Source organism: Canis lupus, chromosome 5 (genome assembly GCF_048164855.1).
Source record: "Canis lupus baileyi chromosome 5, mCanLup2.hap1, whole genome shotgun sequence".
Classification (NCBI taxonomy): Eukaryota; Metazoa; Chordata; class Mammalia; order Carnivora; family Canidae; genus Canis; species Canis lupus.
The window spans coordinates 9,082,769-9,106,330 of NC_132842.1; the positions used below are offsets into that span (position 1 = coordinate 9,082,769).

Below are 23,562 nucleotides of genomic sequence, written 5' to 3' on the forward strand. Positions count from 1 at the left end.
TTTCCATCTGAATTTTAGAATCAGCTTCTCAAAATCTGGGGAGGAGGGAAGCCAGGTGGGATTATGATAAATATTGTATTGAATATAGAGATCAAAAAAAAAAAGAATATAGAGATCAATTTGGGAAGAAGTACTGCCATCTTAACAATATTGAATCTTCCAGTCCATAAATACAGTGTCTCTCCATTTATTCACACCTTCTTTAATTTTTTTCAGCAACGTTTTGTAGTTTTCAGTGTACAAATATATACTTTTCTTATTAAATTTATTCCTAAGTATTCTTTTTGATGCTACTATGAATGAAACTATTGTCTTAATTTCGTATTTATTTCTTTTAAGTTTATGGAACTTGAACTCATGACTATGAGATCAAGAGCTGCATGCTCCATCGACTAAGCAAGCCATGTTTGAATTGTTCATTACTAGCATATGAAAATATGATAGATTTTGAGACACCTGGGTGGCTCTCTCTCTGTGTGTCTCTCGTGAATAAATAAATAAGATTATTTATTAATTTATTCATGAGAGAGGCAGAGACACAAGCAGAGGGAGAAGCAGGCTCCATGCAGAAAGCCCAATGCAGGACTCGATCTTGGGACTCCAGGAACATGCCCTGAGCCAAAGGCAGACGCTCAATTGCTGAGCCACTCAGACATCCCTAAAAAATCTTAAAAAAAAAGAAAAAGAAAAAATATGATAGATTTATTTAAAATGCTATTTATGTTAGCCTGTTTGGTTTTTAAATCTAAATTCAATTAATTAACATATAGTGTACTAGTAGTTTCAGGGGTAGAATTCAATGACTCATCAGTTGTATATAACACCCAGTGCTCATTACATCACATACCCTCCTTAATGCCCATCATCCAATTACCCCATTCTCCACCCATCTCCCCTTCAGCAACCCTCAGTTTGTTTCCTATAGTTAAGTCTCTTATGGTTTGCTCCTTCTCTGATTTTTGTCTTGTTTTATTTTTCCCCTCCTTCTTTCCTCTATGCTCCTCTGTTTTGTTTCTTAAATTCCACATATGGGTGAAATAATATAATTGTCTTTCTCTGATTGGCTTATTTCATTTAACATAATACTCTAGAGCTCCGGAACATACACATTGTTGCAAATGGCAAGATTCTTTCTTTTTTTTTTTTTTTTAAATGGCTGAGTAGTATTCTATTGTGTGTGTGTGTGTGTGTGTGTGTGTGTGTGTGTGTGTATCTCACATCTTCTTTGTCCATTCATCTGTTGATGACATCTGGACTCTTTCCATAGTTTGGCTATTATAGACATTGCTGCTATTAACATAGGGGCACAGGTGCCCCTGAAAATATGATAGATTTTTTTATATATTGATCTTATGTCTGGTGATCTTGAACTCTTAGTAGTTCTAGTATTTGTGTGTGTCTATTCCTTAGGATTTTCTACACATAAGATCATGTTATATGTTTGTTTTAAAATGTATTAGCCTTTAGAAAATGTGCCTTATGTTTGCTTATTTATGGCAATGAGCAACTATTATACAGAATTTATATGGGGTAAACAAACCCTTTATTCTATTTCAGTAAATCAAGCATTTAGTAGTTAGTTAGTTATCCTTAGACATGCATAATAGATGATGATGTCAGAGAAGGAGTCATGAGCTATCTATGTAAGGCAGCTTGGGTTTGAGCCTGATTTTCCTATAAACTAGCATAGCATATATAGTTGCACATTCATTCATTTTTCAGATTAGACTAAAAATGGACTCTGTCCATATTGATAAAAGCTATTGTAAAACTACGGTAAGTAACTGGCAACACTGTTTTTTAATCTCTTAATAACACACATAAGACTATAAGTAATTAATAAGCTGAAGTTGTCGATATTATGCAAATATTTGATACCATTTCAATTGTTTTTCACAGAAAATGAAAGAAATAGGGGGATCCCTGGGTTGCTCAGTGGTTAAGCACCTGCCTTCAGCCCAGGACGTGATCCTGGAGTCCTGGGATTGAGGCCCACATCAGGCTCCCTCCATGGAGCCTGGTTCTCCCTCTGCCTGTGTCTCTGCCTCTCTCTCTCTCTCTCATGATAAATAAATAAAATCTTTTTTAAAAAATGAAAGAAATAACAAAACTTCTTCGTTGTTGCTTTCCTTAATTGATTATCTTTATTTTTTTTAAGATTTAATTTATTCATGAGACACAGAGAGAGAGAGAGAGAGAGAGAGAGAGGCAGAGACATAGGTAGAGGGAGATCCCGGATCCTGGGATCAGGCCCTGACCCGAAGACAAATGCTCAGCTGCTGAGCCACCCAGGTGTCCTTTTTTTTTTTTTTTTTCTTTTAAAGATTTATTTATTTATTCATGAGAGACACAGAGAAAGAGAGGCAGAGGGAGAAGCAATTAATGGATGATCTTTAATGAAAATTGCCTAAAGTTAATACTGTTTTTAATTCAAAAGTTAATTTTGTTCTGAAAGCATTCTGGCCCAAAGAGTTACAGTTATTAAAAGGAAAGGGGGCAGTGCCTGGGAAGTTTAGTTGGTTAAACATCTGACTCTTGATTTTGGCTCAAGTCGTGATCTCAGGGCTGTGAGATCCAGCCCTGTGTGGGACTCTGTGCTGGGTATGGAGCTTGCTTAAGATTCTCTCTCTGCCTCTGCCTCTGCCTCTGCCCCTCCCCCCAAAAGATTAAAATTAAAATTGAAAATAAATGAAAGGAAGAGGGAATAAATCTTTATGACCTTGTTTTAGGCAAAGCCTTTTTAGATAGGGCTCCAAAAGTGGAAGCAACAACAACAAAAATAAATAAATTGAACCTTTTAAAATTTTAAAGATTTTTGCTGCAAATAATACCATCAATAAAATGATGACAACCCATAGAATGGAATACTTGTAAATCATACATCTGATGAGGATTTATATTAAAAATATATTTTAAAAACCCACACAACCCAATAATAAAAAGATAATAGCCCAAATAAAAAATGGGCAAAGGACCTGATTAGACATTTCTCCAAAGAAGATATACAAGTGGCCAATAAGCACATAAAAAGATTTCTCAACATCATTAGCCATCAGGGAAATGCAAATCAAAATCACAGTGAGATACCAATTCACACCTACTAGGGTGGCTACAATAAAAAAAAAAGTAATATTATAGACAAGAATGTGGAAAATTGGAACCCTCATACATTGCTGGTGGGAATGTAATATGGTGCAGCCACAACAGAAAATAGTTTGGTGGTTCCTAAAAATGTTAAAGAGTTATTGTGTGACCTAGCAATTCCACTCCTAGGTTTGTACCCAAGAGAAATGAAAACATACATCCACACAAAAACATGTACAAATATGTTCAGAACAGTATAATTTGCCATAGTAGAAAGAGTAGCAACAGTCCAAATGTCTGTCAACTGGTGAATGGGTAAACCCAATGCAGTATAGTGATGCAATTGAATATTATTTGGCAATCAAAAGGAACAAAGTATTGATATATGCTACAACATGGATGAACCCTAAAACTTACACTACACGAAAAGAAGCAGGCACAAAAGATCACATATAATGTGTGATCCCATTTAAATGAGATGTCCAGAAGAGGCAAATACCCAAAGACAGAAAATAAATTAATGGTTGCCAGGGACTAAGCATGGAGGGTATGGAATGACTGCTCATAAGGGAATGAAGAGGTTCTAAAATTAGATTGTGGCGATGGCTACATCTGTGAATATACTAAAAACCATTGAATTATATACTTTAAATGAGTGAACTGAATGACATATGAACTATATTTCAATAAAGCCATTAAAGAATGAAGGGAAACAACCATGATGACAAGAACACAATAATTAAGTCAAATAATCTTAGCAATACTTTCATAACGAAGTAAAAGAATGAACTTAGTCAAATGCCAAACTAAGATGGCCCATTTCAATATGATGCCTCTAAATCAGAACAAATAAAAATGCAATTGTGTGAATACTTTCAAAATATATGTAGGTGAGCTTATTAGATAAAAGATGGACTTTTCCCCCTGTTTTTAATAACATACAGGCAGATATAAGGCCATGTGAAAACATGCAAGCATTTCCAAGAGACTGCTCATTGGTTCTCCTGGATCAGAACCAATTAGAGAATGCTTACAAAAGCTGACATGCCTTTGGGATAAAATGAACTTCAACATGGCCTTTAATTTGAAAGCTGCCACAGAGTAACAAATGAAAAATACCATTAGAGGTTCCTAAAGCTCTTGGATACATTTTTCCCTACTGAGATAATGTCAAATCAAACAGACTTGGACTTTCACTCTAAAGCCTTTAAAACAACAAATGTTAGAATCCAAGAAAGCTTGGGGAAGTAAAAATAATAATCAAGTCCCTACAATAAAAAAATATTTGGATAGACTTAAAGCCTTGGAAGGATTGCTGACAGGGATAATTATTAATAAAGATCCCACTTTTTAATTTAATGCTCCTTGTATTTCCTGAAAGTAAATATCATATCAAATATAGGCGGAAGGAACCTTTGCTTCTATTAGTAAACTCGAATGTTTTAACAAAACTATTTTTGTTAAACATATATATAATAAAAATGATCTTATTTCAAAAGGTGAAGTTTTCTTTTAAAAAAAAAGATATTTTATTTATTTATTCATGAGAAACACACATAGAGAGAGGAGAGTGAGAGAGAGGCAGAGACACAGGCAGAGCAAGAAGCAGGCTCCATGCAAGGAGCCCGACGTGGGACTCGATCCCGGGACTCCAGGGCCCTGGGCTGAAGGTAGCGATAAACTGCTGAGCCACCCAGGCTGCCCAAAAGGTGAAGTTTTCAAACTTATTTTACTCTAGTGATATTTATATGACAAAACAACATAATAGCTCATTAAAAACCAAGTTACATAAACTTTGTAGTATATAAAAAAGCATATAATGCTACCTAAGACACTATTTGCAAGGGTTTCTCAAACTATAATTACTATTGATTCCACTATTAATTATTCATGCTGTGGCTGATATATTCCTTCATTTCCAAAACTTAAAGGAAGATAAAAGTTGTTACCTGAAGGAATCTGAAAGTGATAGAGACTTCTAGATAATCTAGAAGTTGAACATGATTACTATTACATTTTGGCCATAGCATATAGCTGCAGAGACCCTGCAGAGGAGACCCTAGTCACTGGACCAGTGACTAGAGAAAGGAGGAGGTAGGAAGGTGGGGGTGGAAATAAGACCAAAGACGGGGGAAGAAAAGGCAAGCATGATGATGGGTTAAATATGAGGCAAAAAGAGAACTACATATATAAGCTAAAATTATACATATGTAAATCAGCTGTACTTGGACAACTCAAAACTGGAAATGTAATTGTGGTTTCTCACCAGAAAGCCAAAGAATCACAGAATTGTTAACCAGGGAAAGGCCTTAGCTTATTGTCAATCTTACTCTCTACCAAACATTGCCAAGGAATACACTCAACACTGGAGAAATATAAGGGAAGCCCTAAATCTATGAAGTCATTGCTTTGATCTAGAAAGTCTTACAAAAACTGAAAAAGAAAACACTAATCTTAAAAATTCCCTCAAGGAATCTGTAGAAAAATAACACATAAACATAACCAGATAAACATAAATTCACTTTTATAAAATTTATAAATACAATTAATGACTCACTACATAACCTAACTTTCAGAGTCCCTCAGCTATATAGTTCAAGTAAACTACCATCTAAAGTTGCTTCAGCCAATGTGCTTTCCTATTTATTTATTAACTAAATTTAAATGTCCTCTAACTTACTCTTGTTAATTTTATTTTGAGTTACTATCTTTTCTGTGCACTTTCCTCAATCCAAGTCAATTCTGAAAACTCCTTTCAAAAAAGGCACATGTTTTCTTAAGGGAGTTATGCTGGGAAACATTGTTTTCTTTCATTGAAATTTTAAAAGTATTAAACAACCCATCCTAATTAATGTTCTGCCAATCATTCTAAATAGCCAGTGATATTTTTTTTCCAGAAAGCATGCTATTTAAAAAATGCATGATTTTAAAACGTTTAACTTAGGGACATGTGGGTGGCTCAGTTGGTTAAGTGTCTGCCTTCTGCTCAGGTCATGATCCCGGAGTCCTGGAATCAAGCCCCATGTTGGGAATCCCTGCTCAGCAGGGAGTCTGCTTCTCCCTCTACCCCTCACCCTGCTCGTACTCCCTCTTTTTCTTGCTCACTCTTTTTCTGTCTCTCAAATAAAGAAATAAAAATTTTAAAAATGCTTTCACTTTAAAAAAATAAATAAAATGCATCTTTTGGACATTTTTCTTTTAAGGAACAAACACAAAGCATATAATTAAAAACTAGAGCAGAGTTAAGAAAGATGGAACATAGCTTCCAGGAATACCCTCTGACCAGTTCCATTATGCCTTTCAATAGCACCTTAAATTCTTTTGGACTCAATTTTTTTATGTTAACTGGACTACAGTTATAATTCCACCTCAAAGTTCTATTATTCAATTCCTATTCCATAAGAAAAGTCAACATGAATGCAGAATGCAAAAGCCAGACATTCATTTTACAAACCACTTTGCACCTATAGAGAACTTTATTTAAAATTATCACTGTTAGAAATAAGGGTAACCCATTTTTGAAGGAGAGCTACCTCAGTTCTGATAAATTTGTATTTTTTGACTAATAAAATCAACATTATCCATAATGATAATTAAAACATTTAAAATGACATATTTTTTAAAAGATTGTATTCATTTATTTGAGAGACAGAGCATGCACAAGCTAAGGGGGAGGGGTGGAGGCAGAGGGAAAAGCAGACTCCCTGCTGAGCAGGGAGCTGACCCAAGGCTCCATCCCAGAACCCTGAGATCGTGACCTGAGCTGATGCAGATGCTTAACCAACTGCAGCACCCAGATGCCCCTAAAATTAAGAACGAGTCAAATGTAACAAATCTTCATATGACTGTTAAAAATTAAGCACTTACTTTTACTTGAAGATCCTCAGAACTTTCTGTTGACATGTACAATGACAGTAGAACTGGCAAGGTGTTTGTGACCGCAACAGCCCGTGCGTGCTCTGGAGTGTGTCTCCCAATCTGTCCTAAGGCCCAAGCAGCAGCAGCCTTAATATGATCTTCTGGTTCTTCTGACAAGCAGACTGACAACTGAGGCACACCCTGCAGCGTTGATCAAAAGAGCAAGTGTTATGAATCTAGAGCAGGATTAAAGAGTCTTCCGTGTCTCTCAAACATTAGAAGGAATCATTTTGGCCTTGATCCTTTTTTTCCTAAACGGTTCAATAAATGAGCACATCACAGGGGCTGTCATTTTTCAAGTCAATAAAATGACTAGAACTAATTTACCTTAATTATCTGTAACAATCCAACTAAACTAAGAATATCTCTGCTAGCGTTTACTCCCAAAATAGAGAGGCATTTAACCAAACAACAGATGCCACAGACTAGTATATTATAGGCAAAACCAGATTCCACTGTGACAAAATTAAAATGTTTAGGGTTTTTAAAATCTTTTATTGTCCTTTGTTTAAAGAGTTAATTTAGAATCCTTTTTTAAAAATGCCTTTCACCAAGTATAATAGATCTGAGAACAAAATAACTATTATAGATCCAAAATCAAATGAAAGAGCAAGAATCCTATTTAAGTAACTTTTAGATGAAATACATTCATTCAAAACTTTCTTGAAATAGTAAATAATTTTCATTTCTTTCGTCCAATTTTTAAATGATAGTTTTGCCCATTTTAACATGATTAAATGTCAAAGTAGAAATGATTACTTTGTTACACAGATATCATGTACTTATATTTTACATAGACTTCAATTTTATCTTAGTAATCAAACAGAATTAACTAAAGGATCTCAAATACACCACAGTTTATATACCCAAGGAAGACTCAAGTAATCAAACTCTAATTCCAGATTCTGTATAGGCATAATTTTCTACCTAATTTGAGACTATAATAATTATCACCTTAAATTTAATATACAAAAGTCAGTGTCATAAGATCAGGCTACCATAGCAAAGGCCAAATGATCATGTATATTTTCTTTTTGTCCACCTTTAAATTCAGTTATTAGTAAGACTAATTTCCTGAGGAAACATGCCATATCTCTCTTTTGGCTTCTTTTGGCTTTTATTTTTCAGTTATTAGTAAGACTAATTTCCTGAAGAAACCTGCCATATCTCTCTTTTGGCTTCTTTTGGCTTTTATTTTTCTTAAACTAAAAATTGTCTGCCAATACAAAAAAGATCAGATCTGTCTTCAAAATGAGGCAACCTGGGCAGCCTGGGTGGCTCAGCAGTCTAGCGCCGCCTTCAGCCCAGGGTGTGATCCTGGAGACCCGGGATCAAGTCCCACATCAGGCTCCCTGCATGGAGCCTGCTTCTGCCTGTGTCTGTGCCTCTGTGTGTGTGTGTGTGTGTGTCTCATAAATTAATAAATAAAATCTTAAAAAAAAATGAGGCAACTTTCCAGAAACTCTATACTTCTGGGATATATCAAGAATGAAGGGGCAAGAGGAAGGGAAGATACCCTTATCCCCATCCCTCAAATTCTGACTATGGGCCTCAGTTGTTATGACTATCAAATGAGATAAGGAATGTGAATGTGCTTCAATAATTACAAAGTGTTATGGAAATAAGAGTTGTTGTTACTAGTCCTTATGGTACTGCATAGGACAAGGAAAGAATAATGCAGCGCTGGGTGGTGTGCCTCGAACTGCTGCTGCTACTACCCCAATCTTTCACTCACTGAAAGGCAAACTAGGTGGGAGAGGCCAGCAGCAACCCTAGAGCAAAGGAGGGGAATGCCTCCTGGTTAGTTTAGGGAAGAAATACAGGAAGCAAAAAATTGCTTCTTTCATCCTTCTTCCTATGTGTAAGCTTTCTGACTATGCACAAAAGAACTGCAAATCAAAAATCCCAATAATATCCCCATGGTGACCCTTTGGAAAGCACTATGCTCTAGTCACTACCATAGTCTTTGGTAATAGAAGAACAAAAGGACAAGCACAGGATAAAAAGGGAGTGAAGCAAAGAATTACCAAGGAATAGGTAGAAAATAAAGATTTGAGGTTCCTCTTTATTCTGAGGATTAGCAAGGGGAAAAAAAAAAAAAAAAAACACCAACCCAAGCCGCACTTCTGTTTAACATACAGCAGCAGGTTTTCTATGCTGATAAGAAACCCACACCCTAGAGGGTTGCCAGAGAGGCCATAAGCACACAGCTTTTGAAGCATTCTTTGGGAGAGCAATATTTATTCATTCAACAAATATTTTTTGAGCACCTACTATGTGCTAAGGCTACACTCCATGGTGGGTTAATAACAAGTTGAGATAAGGCCAAATCCACACAGACCTTGGAAATGATCACTGCCATTGCCAGGTTCTCAGAATGAGCTGCTACATAACCAAGCATCATGATGCCAGGCAGTCTTATGTTTCCTTTGCAGGACCCGATACAATCAATCACGGCAGCCACTCCTCCTGCGTTAACTATCAACTGTGAAAGCTAGGAGGAAAAGAGAGTCAGATCATCGTGACTATGATACATGAGATTATCTTTAAATATTACTTTAGCCTTGTCTGATTTTTTTTTGTTTAGGACCTAAAAAACATCTGGCAAAATTTGAAATATCATTTAGTAAGATTGTTATATTCATTAAGGAAACATACATTGACATAGATGGAACTGGAGGGTATTATGCTCAGTGAAATAAGTCAATCAGAGAAAGACAATTATCATATGGTTTTGCTCATATGTGGAATTTAAGAAACAAAAGAGAGGAGCATAGGGGAAGGGAGGGAAAAATAAAATAAGACAAAATCAGAGAGGGAGACAAACCATAAAAGACTCTTAACTACAGGAAACAAACTGAGGGTTGCTGGAGAGGAGGTGGGTGGGGGGATGGGGTAACCAGGTGATGGGCATTAAGGAGGGTACATGATATAATGAGCACTGGGCGTTATTTGAAACTGATGAATTACTGAATTCTACATACGAAACTAATGATGTGTTAACCAATTGAATCTAAATAAAATAAGTTAATAAAAAATTTTTTTTTAATAAAAAATTTTTTTAAATAATTTTAAGGCATGAAAAAAAAAGTACAAGTATAATAATCCTGCTATTTCAAGTGAGCAGCCACTGTGAGGAGCCACTCTGGTTCAGTTTTTCATGCATCAATAACACAACTTTTATCCTTAATAGATGTCAAAATTCCTCACTGAGACACTAAGCCTAGGGCTAGTTCATAACTAGCTAACTACTGAAACCCCCAATCACAATGTGTGAACATGAAACAGATTAATCACTGAATGCTAAAAGACAATGTCAGACTTGAAATATTCTAGCCTAATTATCCCCCCTTTGCTAGCAATGACTACTAGCTGATTGCACTTCAGTCCTGAAAAATCTCAACCAAATGAAGATGTTAGGTGACGTAAAGAATGAGGACTAAGTTGAGTGAAATGAAAATTGATGAGTCAAAATACACATGGAAAAATGTACAACTTCAGAATCCACCCAGATTCCTTTAGCATCTGAGAACTCCAGCAATTAGTAGAGGGGTTATACTAGGCTGTGGGCCATGTGGTCTCTTCAGACCTGGAGGTATCTGTCCCTCTCTTACTCCTCCCAGCTGACCTAGAATGACAAGGATGACTAAAGTCCACCCCCTGCTCTAGGTCTAGAAATGGAAAGCAGACAATTATTAAAAACTGAGATTTTAGATTCAAACTCCATTGATATAACCCAGTGGTTCTCAACTAGGGGCCCTTTGTCTCCTGGGAAGCATCTGGTGATATAGGGAGACATTTTTATCATGATAAGGTTAGGGGTGCTACTGGCATCTAGAGGGCAGAGGCCAGGGATTGCTGCTCAATAACCACCTGACAGTGCACAGGGTCAGCGCCCCACAACAAAGAATTACCTAGTCCCAAATGTCTGTACTGCTGAGGTGAGAAGCCCTGACCAGATCATGTGGCACAGCACTCATGCCTTGTAAACAAGTTGATGTTTTGCTTAAAAACTAAAACTAACTACATATTACTGTATTTTAACACCTTAAAAAATTTTTTTTACCTCAGGTGTATGTTTTGCAATCTCTCTAATTAGAGTAGAAGCATTTTTCTTCACGTATTCATCTTTGTCCTTCAGACAGGTAAGTACAACTGGAAAGATCTCTGCTTCCACCACCATCTCTGCCAGATCCACAGAATGTTTTGCAATCTGACTAAGAGCTGAAAGGACCTGATGCTGTTAAGGAAAAACCAAAATAAAACAAAACATGGCATACGGCTTGCTGTAGAGTTCTGATTTATACAGCCTTATACACACTCAAGTTCCTTCTTAAAAAGGAAAAAAACAATTATGTTTCTAACACAACCTTAGATTTAGGAGTCTTGAGACAGTCAATTCCTGGTCTCATACCTAGATACTCAATTTCTTAAATTCCCTAATTCCCAAATTAAATGCCTTCATTCTTCTGCACACTATTTAAATCTCTTATCTATGCAGATGATTGAAGAATATGACCTTTGCATGAATAGTATTCCTTAATTAATACTCACATTGTTAATTTATGATACATGTAGTACAAAAATGATCACGCAAAGTATAATCTGAGTTTTGGCATCATGCTGATAACATTTCAAACAGCTTTCCATTACTTAGTTAACATTAACAATTTTAAAATCTTATAGAATGTAACCACTAGAATGTGAAAGTATAATTGACTATTAACTAAAGATCAAATGTTAGAAAGCTATAAAAAAGACTGAGATAAATATGGCAATTTTCATAAGAAACGTAAATATAATAGTGGTGGGCCAGAAGAACTTTAGGTACCTTCCAACCCTGAGATCCAATCATTATGTAATTCCTTATTTTAATGATCAATGTTAATACCGATGCTACATATTTTAACCAGATAAGTCTACCATCTAATGTTTATAGCAAAAGGTTCATGCATTAAAAGACCAAATATATAACATATCTGTATCTGTTTTCAATGATAAATTTACTAATGATTTTTAAATGTATAGTAATATTAACCTACCCACATTTCTATTTTCTTGGAAGCCTGATTTGTTTCTCAACCTTATTTTTAAATACCTTTAATTTAGAATCAGGGTTCAGGATCATCTGGGCCAAGTGAGCAATGGCTCCCACGTCCACTACTGTCTGTGCTAACTCTGGAGAATGCTTTGAAATATCACTGAGGGCCGAAGCAGCAACCCTTTTCAAAGCAATTTCTGGCTCCTGGATACAGAGTACTAAAAGAGGAACAGCTCCCGCATCCACCACAGCTTGTGACAGTTCTGTGGGTCCAAGAAAAGTAATTAAGTGAGTATGGGTGACTGACCCTTGTGCAAGCCATTTTTCACCCTGACAGATACAGCAAAGAAAAAAGGGGAGGGTGTACTTCACTGTCTCGACATCTGCATTTCAAATCAGCCTTCCTGGTTTCATAAACCATGTGGACCAATCCTGAGCTGAAAAGAATACAGGTCAATAGATGGACCTCCATTTACATGAACACATTTGAGGTAGATTAGGCTGAAATGGCTTGTTATTCTTTTTTTTTTTTTTTTTTTAAGAGAGTAAGCAGATGTCAGCTGTTTAAGCTCTGACAATTCTGCACTTCTCAATAGGCAAGCATTTTATGCATGGTTTACAATAACAGAGAAAATTAAAGTACCAAAAATTTACCAACCACACTAATTAGGCAGTATTTTGTGCTATTTACATGAGTAAACATTAGCACGAATCTTGTGCCAATAATGTCAATTTTTAAATTCCTTTCATCTTATAATACTTTTAAAAGATTTTTTTAACTTACTCAGAATTAAAAGGTATACCTTCATTGTACACATAAAATGAGATCCACAACTGAATAACATATTTTAATATGTAAATGTTAATGTTTAGATACAGGAATAAATTTATTTTAACCATTTCACATGTCAGAAATAAAATCATTTGAGTATACATGCTGATTTGCTTATGTGTCCAAGACAAACTATAAAAATAACACATTTTAAATTATAGAGAATGGGAAACAAGCAGGCAGACCCATATAATATATATGTAAAAATAGGCCTTTTGAGAAGCATAAAACACCATACATAGTTACAGATTCTCCCCTCATTGTATTCATGGTCTCTCTTACTAAATCACATATACCCATTTCTAGAATCTCTTCTTTTCAAATTATTTTCTCATTTTCCCAGATTTGTAGTGCCTTAGCAATTTATGTCTTAATAGCCAAGCTAAGATATCTATTTAGCATATCACTTAAAGTCTTTAATTAAAAAAATACAGTGTTTAGTTTTTCAAAAGATTGGTGATATCACATTTTCTAAAAGGAAATAATGTTAGAAAACACAGGTTATAGTGTCCAATATTTGTTTTCCTTCAATTATTATAATTATCCTAGAAGTTCTATTATATAAATGATTCATTCATGCTTTCATTAAACATGTATCAACGAAAGGTTATTATGTGCCAGACTCATTCAACTCTGGTGCAGACGACACACTTCTACAAATTAACACTACATTGATTAGCAAATATATTTCAATTTGAAAAAATCTAACGTGAAATATGAAATACAATGGGAAGCTAATATGTAATCTTGAGAACAAGAGGAAGATAAGAGGAAGATGGTTAAAAAAAAAAAAAAAAAAGACAACAGCAACAGACTGGAATATCAACCTGGCAATATAACAGATTCCTCAGAATGTTCTCTGGGATTCTACTGCAACTGCCCGAAGACCAATAAGACAGCAGATGAAACAGGTGATTACTTTATTTCTCCTACCACCCCTACCCAAGGGAAATGGAAAGAAAGCATAAAGTGTGATATTATATGTAACTTATAGATATAATTTTCATATTTTATGTTAATTAGTAACATGCTACTTAATTCAGTTCAGTCCAAATTATACAGGTGTTGTATGGTAATATTAACTTTATGTGTACATATTTAAGGGCACCTGAATATATACACAGACAGTCCCCAACTTAGGATGGTTTGGCTTAAGGTTTTTCAACTTTATGATGGAGCAAAAGCAATATACATTCAGCAGAAATGGCTATTTATTTATTAAAAGATTTTATTTATTCATTCATGAGAGACACACACAGAGAGAGGCAGAGACACAGGCAGAGGGAGCAATAGGTTCCATGCAGGGAGCCCGATGTGAGACTCCATCCGGGGTCTCCAGGATCACACCCTGGGCCGAAGGCGGCGCTAAACCGCTGAGCCGCCCGGGCTGCCCAGAAATTGCAATTTAAATTTTGAATTTGGATCTTTTCCCAGGCTAGTGATACATACACAGTACAATACTCTCTCGTGATGTTGGGCAGTGGCCCCAGGCCTCAGCTCTGTCAGCCACATGATCACGAGGCTAAACAACCAATAGGGTTACAACCATGCTGCACCCATACAGTCATTCCAGTTCTCACTTGCAGTATTTAACCAATTACACAAGGTATGCAGCACTTTATTATAAAATGGGCTTTGTGTTAGGTGATTTTGCCCAACTATAGGCTAATTTAAGTGTTTTGAGCACATTTCAGGTAGGCGAGGCTAAGCTATGATGGTCAGTAGATTAGGTCTAGCAAATGCATTTTCAACTTAGGATATTTTCAGTTTGCAATGGATTTACCAGGACATAACCCTATTGTAAGTTGAGGGAGATCTGTAATGGGCTGCACATTTTATTTTGAGATAGTATAAAGATTAGTTCATCTACTTATGTTTGCTCACTTTTATTTATACTAAGAGTAGGAATGTGCCATAAACTATAACTGTTTAAAAGTATTATTAATAACTAAGGTTCTTTTTAAAAAAAAATCTACTATCTTTGTAATTCCCATGCATTTTATCCTTTTCTTGAATAACTGTTTAGAGTGCCATATCCTCCTTTTCCTGAACTCTATATGTTCATATGAAAACAAACTCTGTCCTTCTGACTTGTTACCCAATCCCATTCTCAGCTGTTTTCTATTCTCTCCAGAGTAGTGATGTTAAATGTGGGGAAGGCCAGTGATGGCACTGGAGAAAGATTTACTGTGAAGGTAATGAAGCTTCCAACAACATGGGTTGGGCCTCCCAGTTCTGTACTTGAGATGTCATATACATCACATCTCCAGATTTATATGGTTCTATAAAACCTGGGATCAGAAACACACTATTATTTATAAATGATAATATTCAGCTACCTTCCTACACATATAAGGTATAAGGAAGGCAGTGTATATACAAGAAAGAATACAGCAGGCCTAGAGAATGCACGCTGTGCTATATTACATACACTGCAGACTCTTTCATCCTGCCTCTGTCACCCCCCTTTTTCCTATGGCATATCTTTCTCCTCTTGCCTACTATTGCTTCCTCTGGCATTTCTGTGCCAGTCAGTGTTGGTGTCTACACAGTAGCCTTTGTCAGCCAAGGCGTGAGTAGAAGTCAACTAGAAGGCTCTGTGAAAGGTTTTTTTCTCTGTCATCAATAGATACACACAGAAAGAAACACCAACTCTTTGCTGGACATGGTCAAGTGTACGAATGACATCTGCAACTCTTACAACCATCTTGCAATGTTAGCGGAAGAAATCACCAATATTCTGAGGATGGTTGAGTACAGAAATGAAAAACATCTGTGTCCTCCATGACACTGTTCAGCTTCATAACCAAGCTTGGAACTGCCCTGACTCTGAACTTGTGTGTCACGTAAAATAAAAAATGTCCCTATTTTTAGGCCATTTGTACTTGATATTCTGTAACTTACAGCCAAAACATCACAATAATCCTGTCCTCTTTCATGCTCAGTATATTTACATATTTTCCTCTCTTCCTCTGGTTATAGGGTGTTCATTAAGTGCTTATACTATGTGCTAGAAACTTGGCTAGATCTTGGAGAAGCAGTATAGAGTAAAATACTTTTCTGTTTGAGCAGAGTTGGCTCAGGGTGAATGCACAAACAGACCACTACAAGAAAGAGCTAGGAGTCAAGTCTGTGGAGTGGTTGGGGAAAATGCATATGTAGGAGTGTAGCAGGCAGTGCCCTCCCACATTACTTCCTTTTCCCGGTTTCTTTTGTCCTATGCTTTTCTATTCTGAAAAAAAAGCAATGGTAACCAAAGCACATGCAAATTCTGGTACATTTAAAAATTCCTCCCTCCGCCCCTAAAAAATTCCTTCCCATAAAAGAAATCTCTTGGAGTTCATTTCTAACTCTAATTTGAAAATCAGTTTTGGTTGTTCAATAATTCTTCATACTCATGAAATCAAAGATTGATATACACAGACTCACATGCTCATTACAGGTTTGACCAAAGAAAAGCAGTGAGTCAAGAAATTTATCTCAGTGCCTGAAAATAGCTTCATTTAAAATTTTAAATATAACTTTAAAAGTTCATTTTCAAAAAATAAATCTTATGCAATAACATTCACATAATTATCCTGTTAGATAACAAGCAATATTAGAAGTAGTTATACAAAGAAAAATGCAGAGAAAGAGGGTTATGTTAATATAACCAACATACTAACAGGATTTATAGTGGATTGGTGGTACTATTGCTGATATATTTTTCTTCTCAATTTGCCAAATTTTCTTTGATGTGATTATAATTTTTTTAAATAAAAGAAATATGAACATGTCTTTGTCCATACACACAGCCACTGCTATGCTAACTATACTAATAATGCTATTATAAAGAAAAAATATAAACATTTTAGCTTATTTCTCAATATAGAAGAAATTTTCTATTTAAAAAAAATGGAAAAAAATAAAAATAAAAATAAAATGGTATGGGGACAGCTGGGTGGCTCACTGGTTGAGCGTCTGCCTTTGGCTCAGCGTGTGATCCCAGAGTCCTGGGATCCAGTCCCACATCAGGCTCCTTGCAGGGAGCCTGCTTCTCTGTCTTTCATCAAAAATAAATAAATAAAAATAAAAATGGTGGGGTATGCCTCCTTTAAGCATTTTGAAAATTGGAAATCTTTTGAAAATTACTAATATATAGTAGAAATACTATCCATTTACTCTTTTACACTTGCCCTCTTGTCTTAATGTATGCCCTTATTACATTTAAGTTAAAATATTATTTTTAAAATGTGAAACATTATTAATTTATAACAATATTTTAGACTGCAAATTGTCAGAGGGTATAAAACTATACAATAGCACTTCCCTTTTTCATAAATAATAATGAAAGCCATTTATTGCAGACATATGGAAAACTGAATATACAATCCTCAGATCTGATGGTCAGCTGCTTTCAGTAAAGGAATAACTGGTTCTATTGGGCCTCATGAACAGCTCATTGTTGAGTGAAGGATGTAAGGCAGACTCCTCCCTGGGACCATGACAAGGGTGGTCACCCTTCACACTTCTGACTCTCAGTTTTTCCATGATCCTTTCTAATAATATCTGTAAGGGCTTATGTGCCTACAATTCTTTGTGTATTCTTAATATGAAAAATTTGGGTGAGAACTCATTGCTTCTCACACAGTTGCCTTTTCTTAAGAATTTTATTCTGTGCTGTTCTTGGGACCTGGGCTTTTGTCTTGGGTTTTTCTTTTCCTAACAAAATAAAGGCTGAATTTGCAGTACACTCTAACAGGTGTGAAGTGTTACAACTTCAATGGATCAAAAACATTAATTTAGTAAAATCAAAAATACTCAGTATACTTCCATTGTAAAACAAAAAGACACTGCATAAAGGACAACAACATTCATAAAATTAATGCTATCTAAAGCTGGATTAATGGAATGTTAGAAATGACTTTATGTTGACAAGAGGAGGACAGGAATGCCCATCAGCATATATAACAGGCATGACTGTAACAGGGAAGTCAGGGAAAAGGGATTTTGTTTTAACAGGGCTCAGCTCACACAGGCTTGCTGGCTTCAAGTCCTCCTCTTAATTGCTGGGGAAGGTTGTTTGTTTAGATCTGGAGTGGCAAACTCACATGTCCACAGGGCCCAGGCAAGTAAGTCAAATAAGTGAAGACAGAAGGTGTAAGAAAAATACTAAGTGGGGTAGCAGTACAAAACAGGAAAAGTATATGCACCAGCTACAAGCAGCAGCAATTACTTAGCTTGAGTCCAGGGTTGCTATGTGAGAATATAGGCCTATAATTTTTCAAGAGAAGCCAGAAATCTGATTTTTAATGTGAAATTGCCCAGTTTTTAAGTGTTGGCTTTTTTTTTTTTTTTTTTTAAGAACACTCTGTGAGACAATATAATGCAAGCCAAATAAACCCCGTCCATCTGTGGGCCATCTACAGCCTGTAACCATCACTTCACAACCCTGGGCTTAAAATTCATACCTTCTAAAATGACCTGTGGGAGGCCTCCTAGATGTGCAAAAGTAATGATTTTTGGAGTCATAAAAGAACATGATTTGTTATTTATAAATAAAATAAAATAAATTCAGTGGCAAATTTCAGGAAACCGATGAAAACTTAAAAGTTGGCCTGCAAAAAAAAAGAATTAACCTAAACATATATTCCAATACTTAAGTAATTTTTCTCATACTGGAGATGTAGGAGAGAAGACTTTGAGCAAAATTAAGTGATCAGGAGAACTCATCAAAAGGTCTCAAAATGAAGAGATTCTCCGAAGGAAAAAAAGAAGAAAAATTACGAATTTAGCACACTCATTGAGAAATAATTAGGTAAATCAAACATCTCAGGAACTCTAATTTCTTTTAATTTTATTGTTTTTTAAATTATTTTTTCAAACACCACATTTAACTCACTGTTTCTAAGCCCTATAAAAAGTTATATTAAAAAGAGGGGCACCTGGGTGGCTCAGTGGTTGAGCATCTGCCTTGGCTCAGGTCATGATCCTAAGGTTATGGGATCGAGTTCCACCTCAGGCTTCTCATAGGGAGCCTGCTTCTCCCTCTGCCTATGTCTCTGCCTCTCTCTGTGTCTCTCATGAATAAATAAATAAAATCTTAAAAAAAAAAAAAGCTAAAAGAAAGTCATGAATCATCATTTCTCTGCACTCAGGTGGCCCTGTTTATCCACAAGATAGGATGGTTTTTGCATCTGGCCGTAAAATGTATCACTATCACTTCAAAACCTTTTTGAAATAAAGTAGGTTAAAAATACATTTAAAATTTGGCTACACACTTATGATAATCTTGTATTGGAATAATCAGTCACCCCATTCAACCAAATTTTTCATGATTTGGTAAAACTATAGCAAAAGCAAATATGGTGTTGGCAATTGCCAAAGCTGGTTATATACTGACCATACTCCAGTATGAGTTTAGGAATGGCATTTCCAAAGTGGAAGAAATTTGTCCTGGTTTTGGTCTAACCCAGCTAATCTACTGCTTAGTTATCTACTACTATGTAACAAATCACACCAATTTAGCTGCTTGAAACAGGAAACACTATGTCATGGTTTCTGTAGTTCAGGAATCTGGAAGCACCTTAGCTGGGTGTCTCAGGGTGGGGCCTTTCACTGGTGGGGCACTTGACTGGGTCTAGAAGATCTGCTTTTAAGCACACTCCTTATATGTTGGGTGTTGAAGAAGACTTCATTAGGTCCTCCCCATTTCTGGGGCCTTTCCATAGGTGGCTTATAATGAGGCCTTTCCCAGAGTGAGTGATCCAAAAGAGAGAACCCAAGACAAAGCCTGCAGTCTTTCATAATCTAACCTCAGAAGTCACATACCATCATTTCTGCTATATTGCACCAGTGAAATGTGGGAGGAGGCTACACAAGGATGTGAGTAGGAGGAGGTGGGCATCATTGGGGGTTGAGGGGCCATCATGGAGGCTGGCTTTATTCTTCACCAACACATCTAAGAGAGGCAACATCCTTCTGTAGGTAACAAGGCTCATGATATCTATAATTCTGAGCTGAGAGATAGACCTCTCCAGTTGCAGGGTGAGAAAAGGGTGGAGAGAGAATTTTCATATAATTATGAAAGAGTCTAATATATGATTTTTTATTTATCTCCTCCACCTCACAGATGCCATTTTTCCTACATTATTTCCACACCATGTCTTTCCAATCCTCAGAGCCATCAGTCTAACTCATACACATGGGTGGAGTGTTTGAGAGATTAAGGGTTAACGTACATACATATGCTTTGAAGGTTAAATAATTCTGGTTCTTTTAAAAAGTCAAGTGAGTCAAGTAAGCCATTGATCTGGAGTTAATGGTGCTGTAGTAAGAAATTACAATCAGCTGGGATGGACTGCACACAGGCTCAAATATAAAAAGCAGCTTCAAAATACGGTGAGAACAAGAAGTGGAGGCAAGAGAAAGAAAATGTGGGAAATGAGAAAGACTTGGGCATGGCCTTGGAAGTCAATAAGTAACATAAGATTTAGAGCAATTTTTAAAACCCCCAAATTTTGGCAATCTTTAGTTTTTGACTTATTAACAACTTCACAGCTAAGACTAAGCCAAATAGGAGGCAAAAGCTACAGAGAGAGTTTATAATGCTCCATCCACAAGAAAACGGATACTAAATTCCTGGGAATCAGATCTTTTACAAAATATACTTTTTGTATCTAGAAATGTTTTCATTTGTTTCCAATTGCTGGATAAGTCTATAATGCTGAGGCCCCGGTTGTACCTTCACTCTGCTTACAGTTTTGCTTCGCACTTCAAAAAAAGTAAACTGAAGTGGAAAGGGTGCATTTTATGATTGTGACATCCCTGGCACGCTTTCTTTGCTCTAGCCCAGTGCTAAGTCCCTGCCTTCAAGTCACTCTGGCTGCTGAAGAGGCTGGACAGGCAAGGGTAGCTGGTGTTCTCTACAAGCACACACACAGAGGAAACAGAAAAGGGAAACGAAACACTGGATGGTTAGAAAGTTTGCTCCATGCTTTGATAAAGGTGGCTCCTGGTCCAACATTCTTGGTGTGACTCCCTCTGAGTTGTTCCTAGAAGCTACCCATGGGCTTCCACTGCCCGCGTCTATTCCTAAGGATAGATCCTGCCTGATATTTTTAATAATTGCATAATACCCCCGTGAGTAAATACATGCCATAATTTACTTAACCATTTCCCTGCTTTAGAACATTCTCTTGTTCTAAATCGTGGTTTGAGTTTGGGCCATTATAAAGTACAGCAGAGTGAACCTCTTTGTGCATTAAAGATTATGTATGTTATTTATTGCTGTGTAACAAATGACCCAAACTCAGCAGCTTCAAACATCATCATCTATTATCTCACATTTTCTGTGGGTCAGGAATCCAGCAGCAGCCCAGCTGGGTGGTTGTGGCTCCAAGTTATTCATGAAGTTGGTGTCACACAAATGGCTGTAGTCATTTGAGGGCACAACGTGGGGACAATCTGCTTCCAGGCTCACTCAGCTGAGTGTAGTTGTTGGGAAGCTCCAGTTTCTTGCTGGTTGTTGAGGGATCTCTGCTTCTCACCATGTGGGCCTTTCCCTAGCTTGTCTGACTGTCCCCATTGTCATAGAGGCTGGCTTTCCCCAGAATAAGTGATGAGAGACAGAAAGGGAGAAAGACCCTGGGACAGAGACCTCTCTGACAGCTGGTCACCTATTCTCAGAGGTAACCTACCATCGTTTCTGCCATATTCTAGTGGCCACACAGACTGATCCTAGTATGATGTGGGAGGGGCCTATACAAGAGTGTGAATACCAGGACACAGGACCTCTGTGGGGCATCTTGGAGGCTGGCTACCACTGGTCATACATACGTACATCTAGAACTCCACAGGTTACACAAACATACATGCACGTGTGTGTTTACTTCTGATAGCGGCCCAGAGCTACAATTACTAAGGGGAAGAGTGTTGACATTTTTTGAGGTTTTTTTAAAAAATATATTTTTTTGTTTATTCATGGGAGACACACAGAGAGAGGCAGAGACATAGGCAGAGGGAGAAGTAGGCTCCCTATGAGAAGCCTGAGGCAGAACTCGATCCCATAACCTTGGGATCACGACCTGAGTCTAAGGCAGATGCTCAACCACTGAGCCACCCAGGCATTCCTGAGGTTCTTGATATTTTCAGATTAAACCACATAAACTTCTGTTTTTGTTCAATCAGAACCAATTGAATATAGGTAACTTCATGTAGGTCAACCTAATATACAGCAACCTAATAGGTACTGCAAAATTGTTTATTTTATAAGTAAATGTCTCCACCATCATGTCTCACCATGTGTGAGTTTGGCAGTCTGGCCACTTATCTTATAAAGTATATTTTAGTCCTTACATTGAGTAAGAGATTACTTGAAGTTGAATCATCACTTACTTCTCCCCAAATGGTATTTTTAGTTCTGAATTCCTTAATTTACTGTATACTACAGTTTAGTTTCACTGATTAAAAAAACATGAATATTATGTATATGACTTTTTAAGACCACAGCGTTACCAGTATATTGCCTTTTAACAAATAAACACAAAGCATAGGGTGCTAATTCTAAGTTAGTACTGTCCAATAGGAATGCGAGTCACATATATAATTAAAAATATTCTAGTAGTGGGGTGCCAGGGTGGCTCAATCAGTTAAGCACTGCCTCTGGGTCAGGTCATGATCTTGGGGTCCTGGGATGGAGCTTACTGATAGGTTGTTTCCCTGTTTAGTGGGGAATCTGCTTCTTTCTCACCCCTTCTGCCCTTTCCCCCCACTCATGGTCTCTCTCACTCTCTCTCAAATAAATAAGTAAAAAAATCTTAATTAAGAAAAAACTTTAGAAAGCTAGATAATTCAAGAAAGGAATCCAGCATTAAAAAAATAATAAAATAAAATTTTCTAGTAGCCACATTTAAAAAGCAAAAAGAAATAGGTGAAATTAGGGGCACCTGGGTGGCTCAGTCTGTTAAGTGCCCTCCTTCAGTTCAGGTCATGATCTCAAGATTCTGGAATTGAGCCCCACATCAGACTCCCTGCGTAATGGGGAACCTGTTCTCCCTCTCCCTCTACTACTTCCCCTGCTTGGGCTCTCTCTCTCCCTCTCCCTCCCTCTGTCAAATAAATGAGTAAAATCTTTTAAAAACAGAGAAATAGGTGAAATTAATTTTAATAAAATACATTCTTTAATACATGTCCAAAATATTATAATTTAAATATACAAGCAACATTCAAAATTTTTAATGAGATATTTCACTTTTTTTTCCACATCAAGTCTTAGAATTTAGTGGATATTTTGCACTTTGCTGCATCTCAATTTGGCTTCTAAATTTTCATTGGAAAAACTCGATCTGTATTTAGATTTCAAAAAATTTACAGCTGAAAAAGTAGATTCACATGCCTATGTTGCTTCGATCATACCTAAAAACTTACCAGTAATTGGTTATCGATTTTTAAATTTATGTTAGAGGTAGACAGAAATTTAGTTCCTTAGATGCCCTACCCACCATTCAAGTACGTGACAGTAACGTGTGACTAGTGCAGTACCATATTGGTAAAACTGTAGTTTAAAATCAAAGGAGATATAGAGAAATGGCTTCTAATAGAATAATCACACAAATAGTTAAATAACTGCAGTTAACACTTTTTCAAGGCCAGAGGTCCTATCTTGAGCAAAATACTCTAATGCAATTAATTTACACTACATTTTTCT

The 23,562-nt window shown here is 36.5% G+C and overlaps 1 protein-coding gene across 4 annotated transcripts in view; it reads right to left on the reverse strand.

Moving 5' to 3' along the window:
• The window catches only part of SPAG6 (sperm associated antigen 6), a 66,539-nt gene that overhangs the window by 12,965 nt on the left and 30,012 nt on the right, over positions 1 to 23,562 (reverse strand). For all 4 annotated transcript variants that reach the window (XM_072825402.1, XM_072825403.1, XM_072825400.1 and 1 more), the window contains 4 exons: positions 12,101 to 12,306; positions 11,069 to 11,242; positions 9,344 to 9,496; positions 6,952 to 7,143 (listed from right to left, as the gene is read on the reverse strand). In XM_072825402.1, the coding sequence (XP_072681503.1) occupies positions 6,952 to 7,143; positions 9,344 to 9,496; positions 11,069 to 11,242; positions 12,101 to 12,306 (725 nt within the window). The remainder of the gene's footprint in view (positions 1 to 6,951; positions 7,144 to 9,343; positions 9,497 to 11,068; positions 11,243 to 12,100; positions 12,307 to 23,562) is intronic.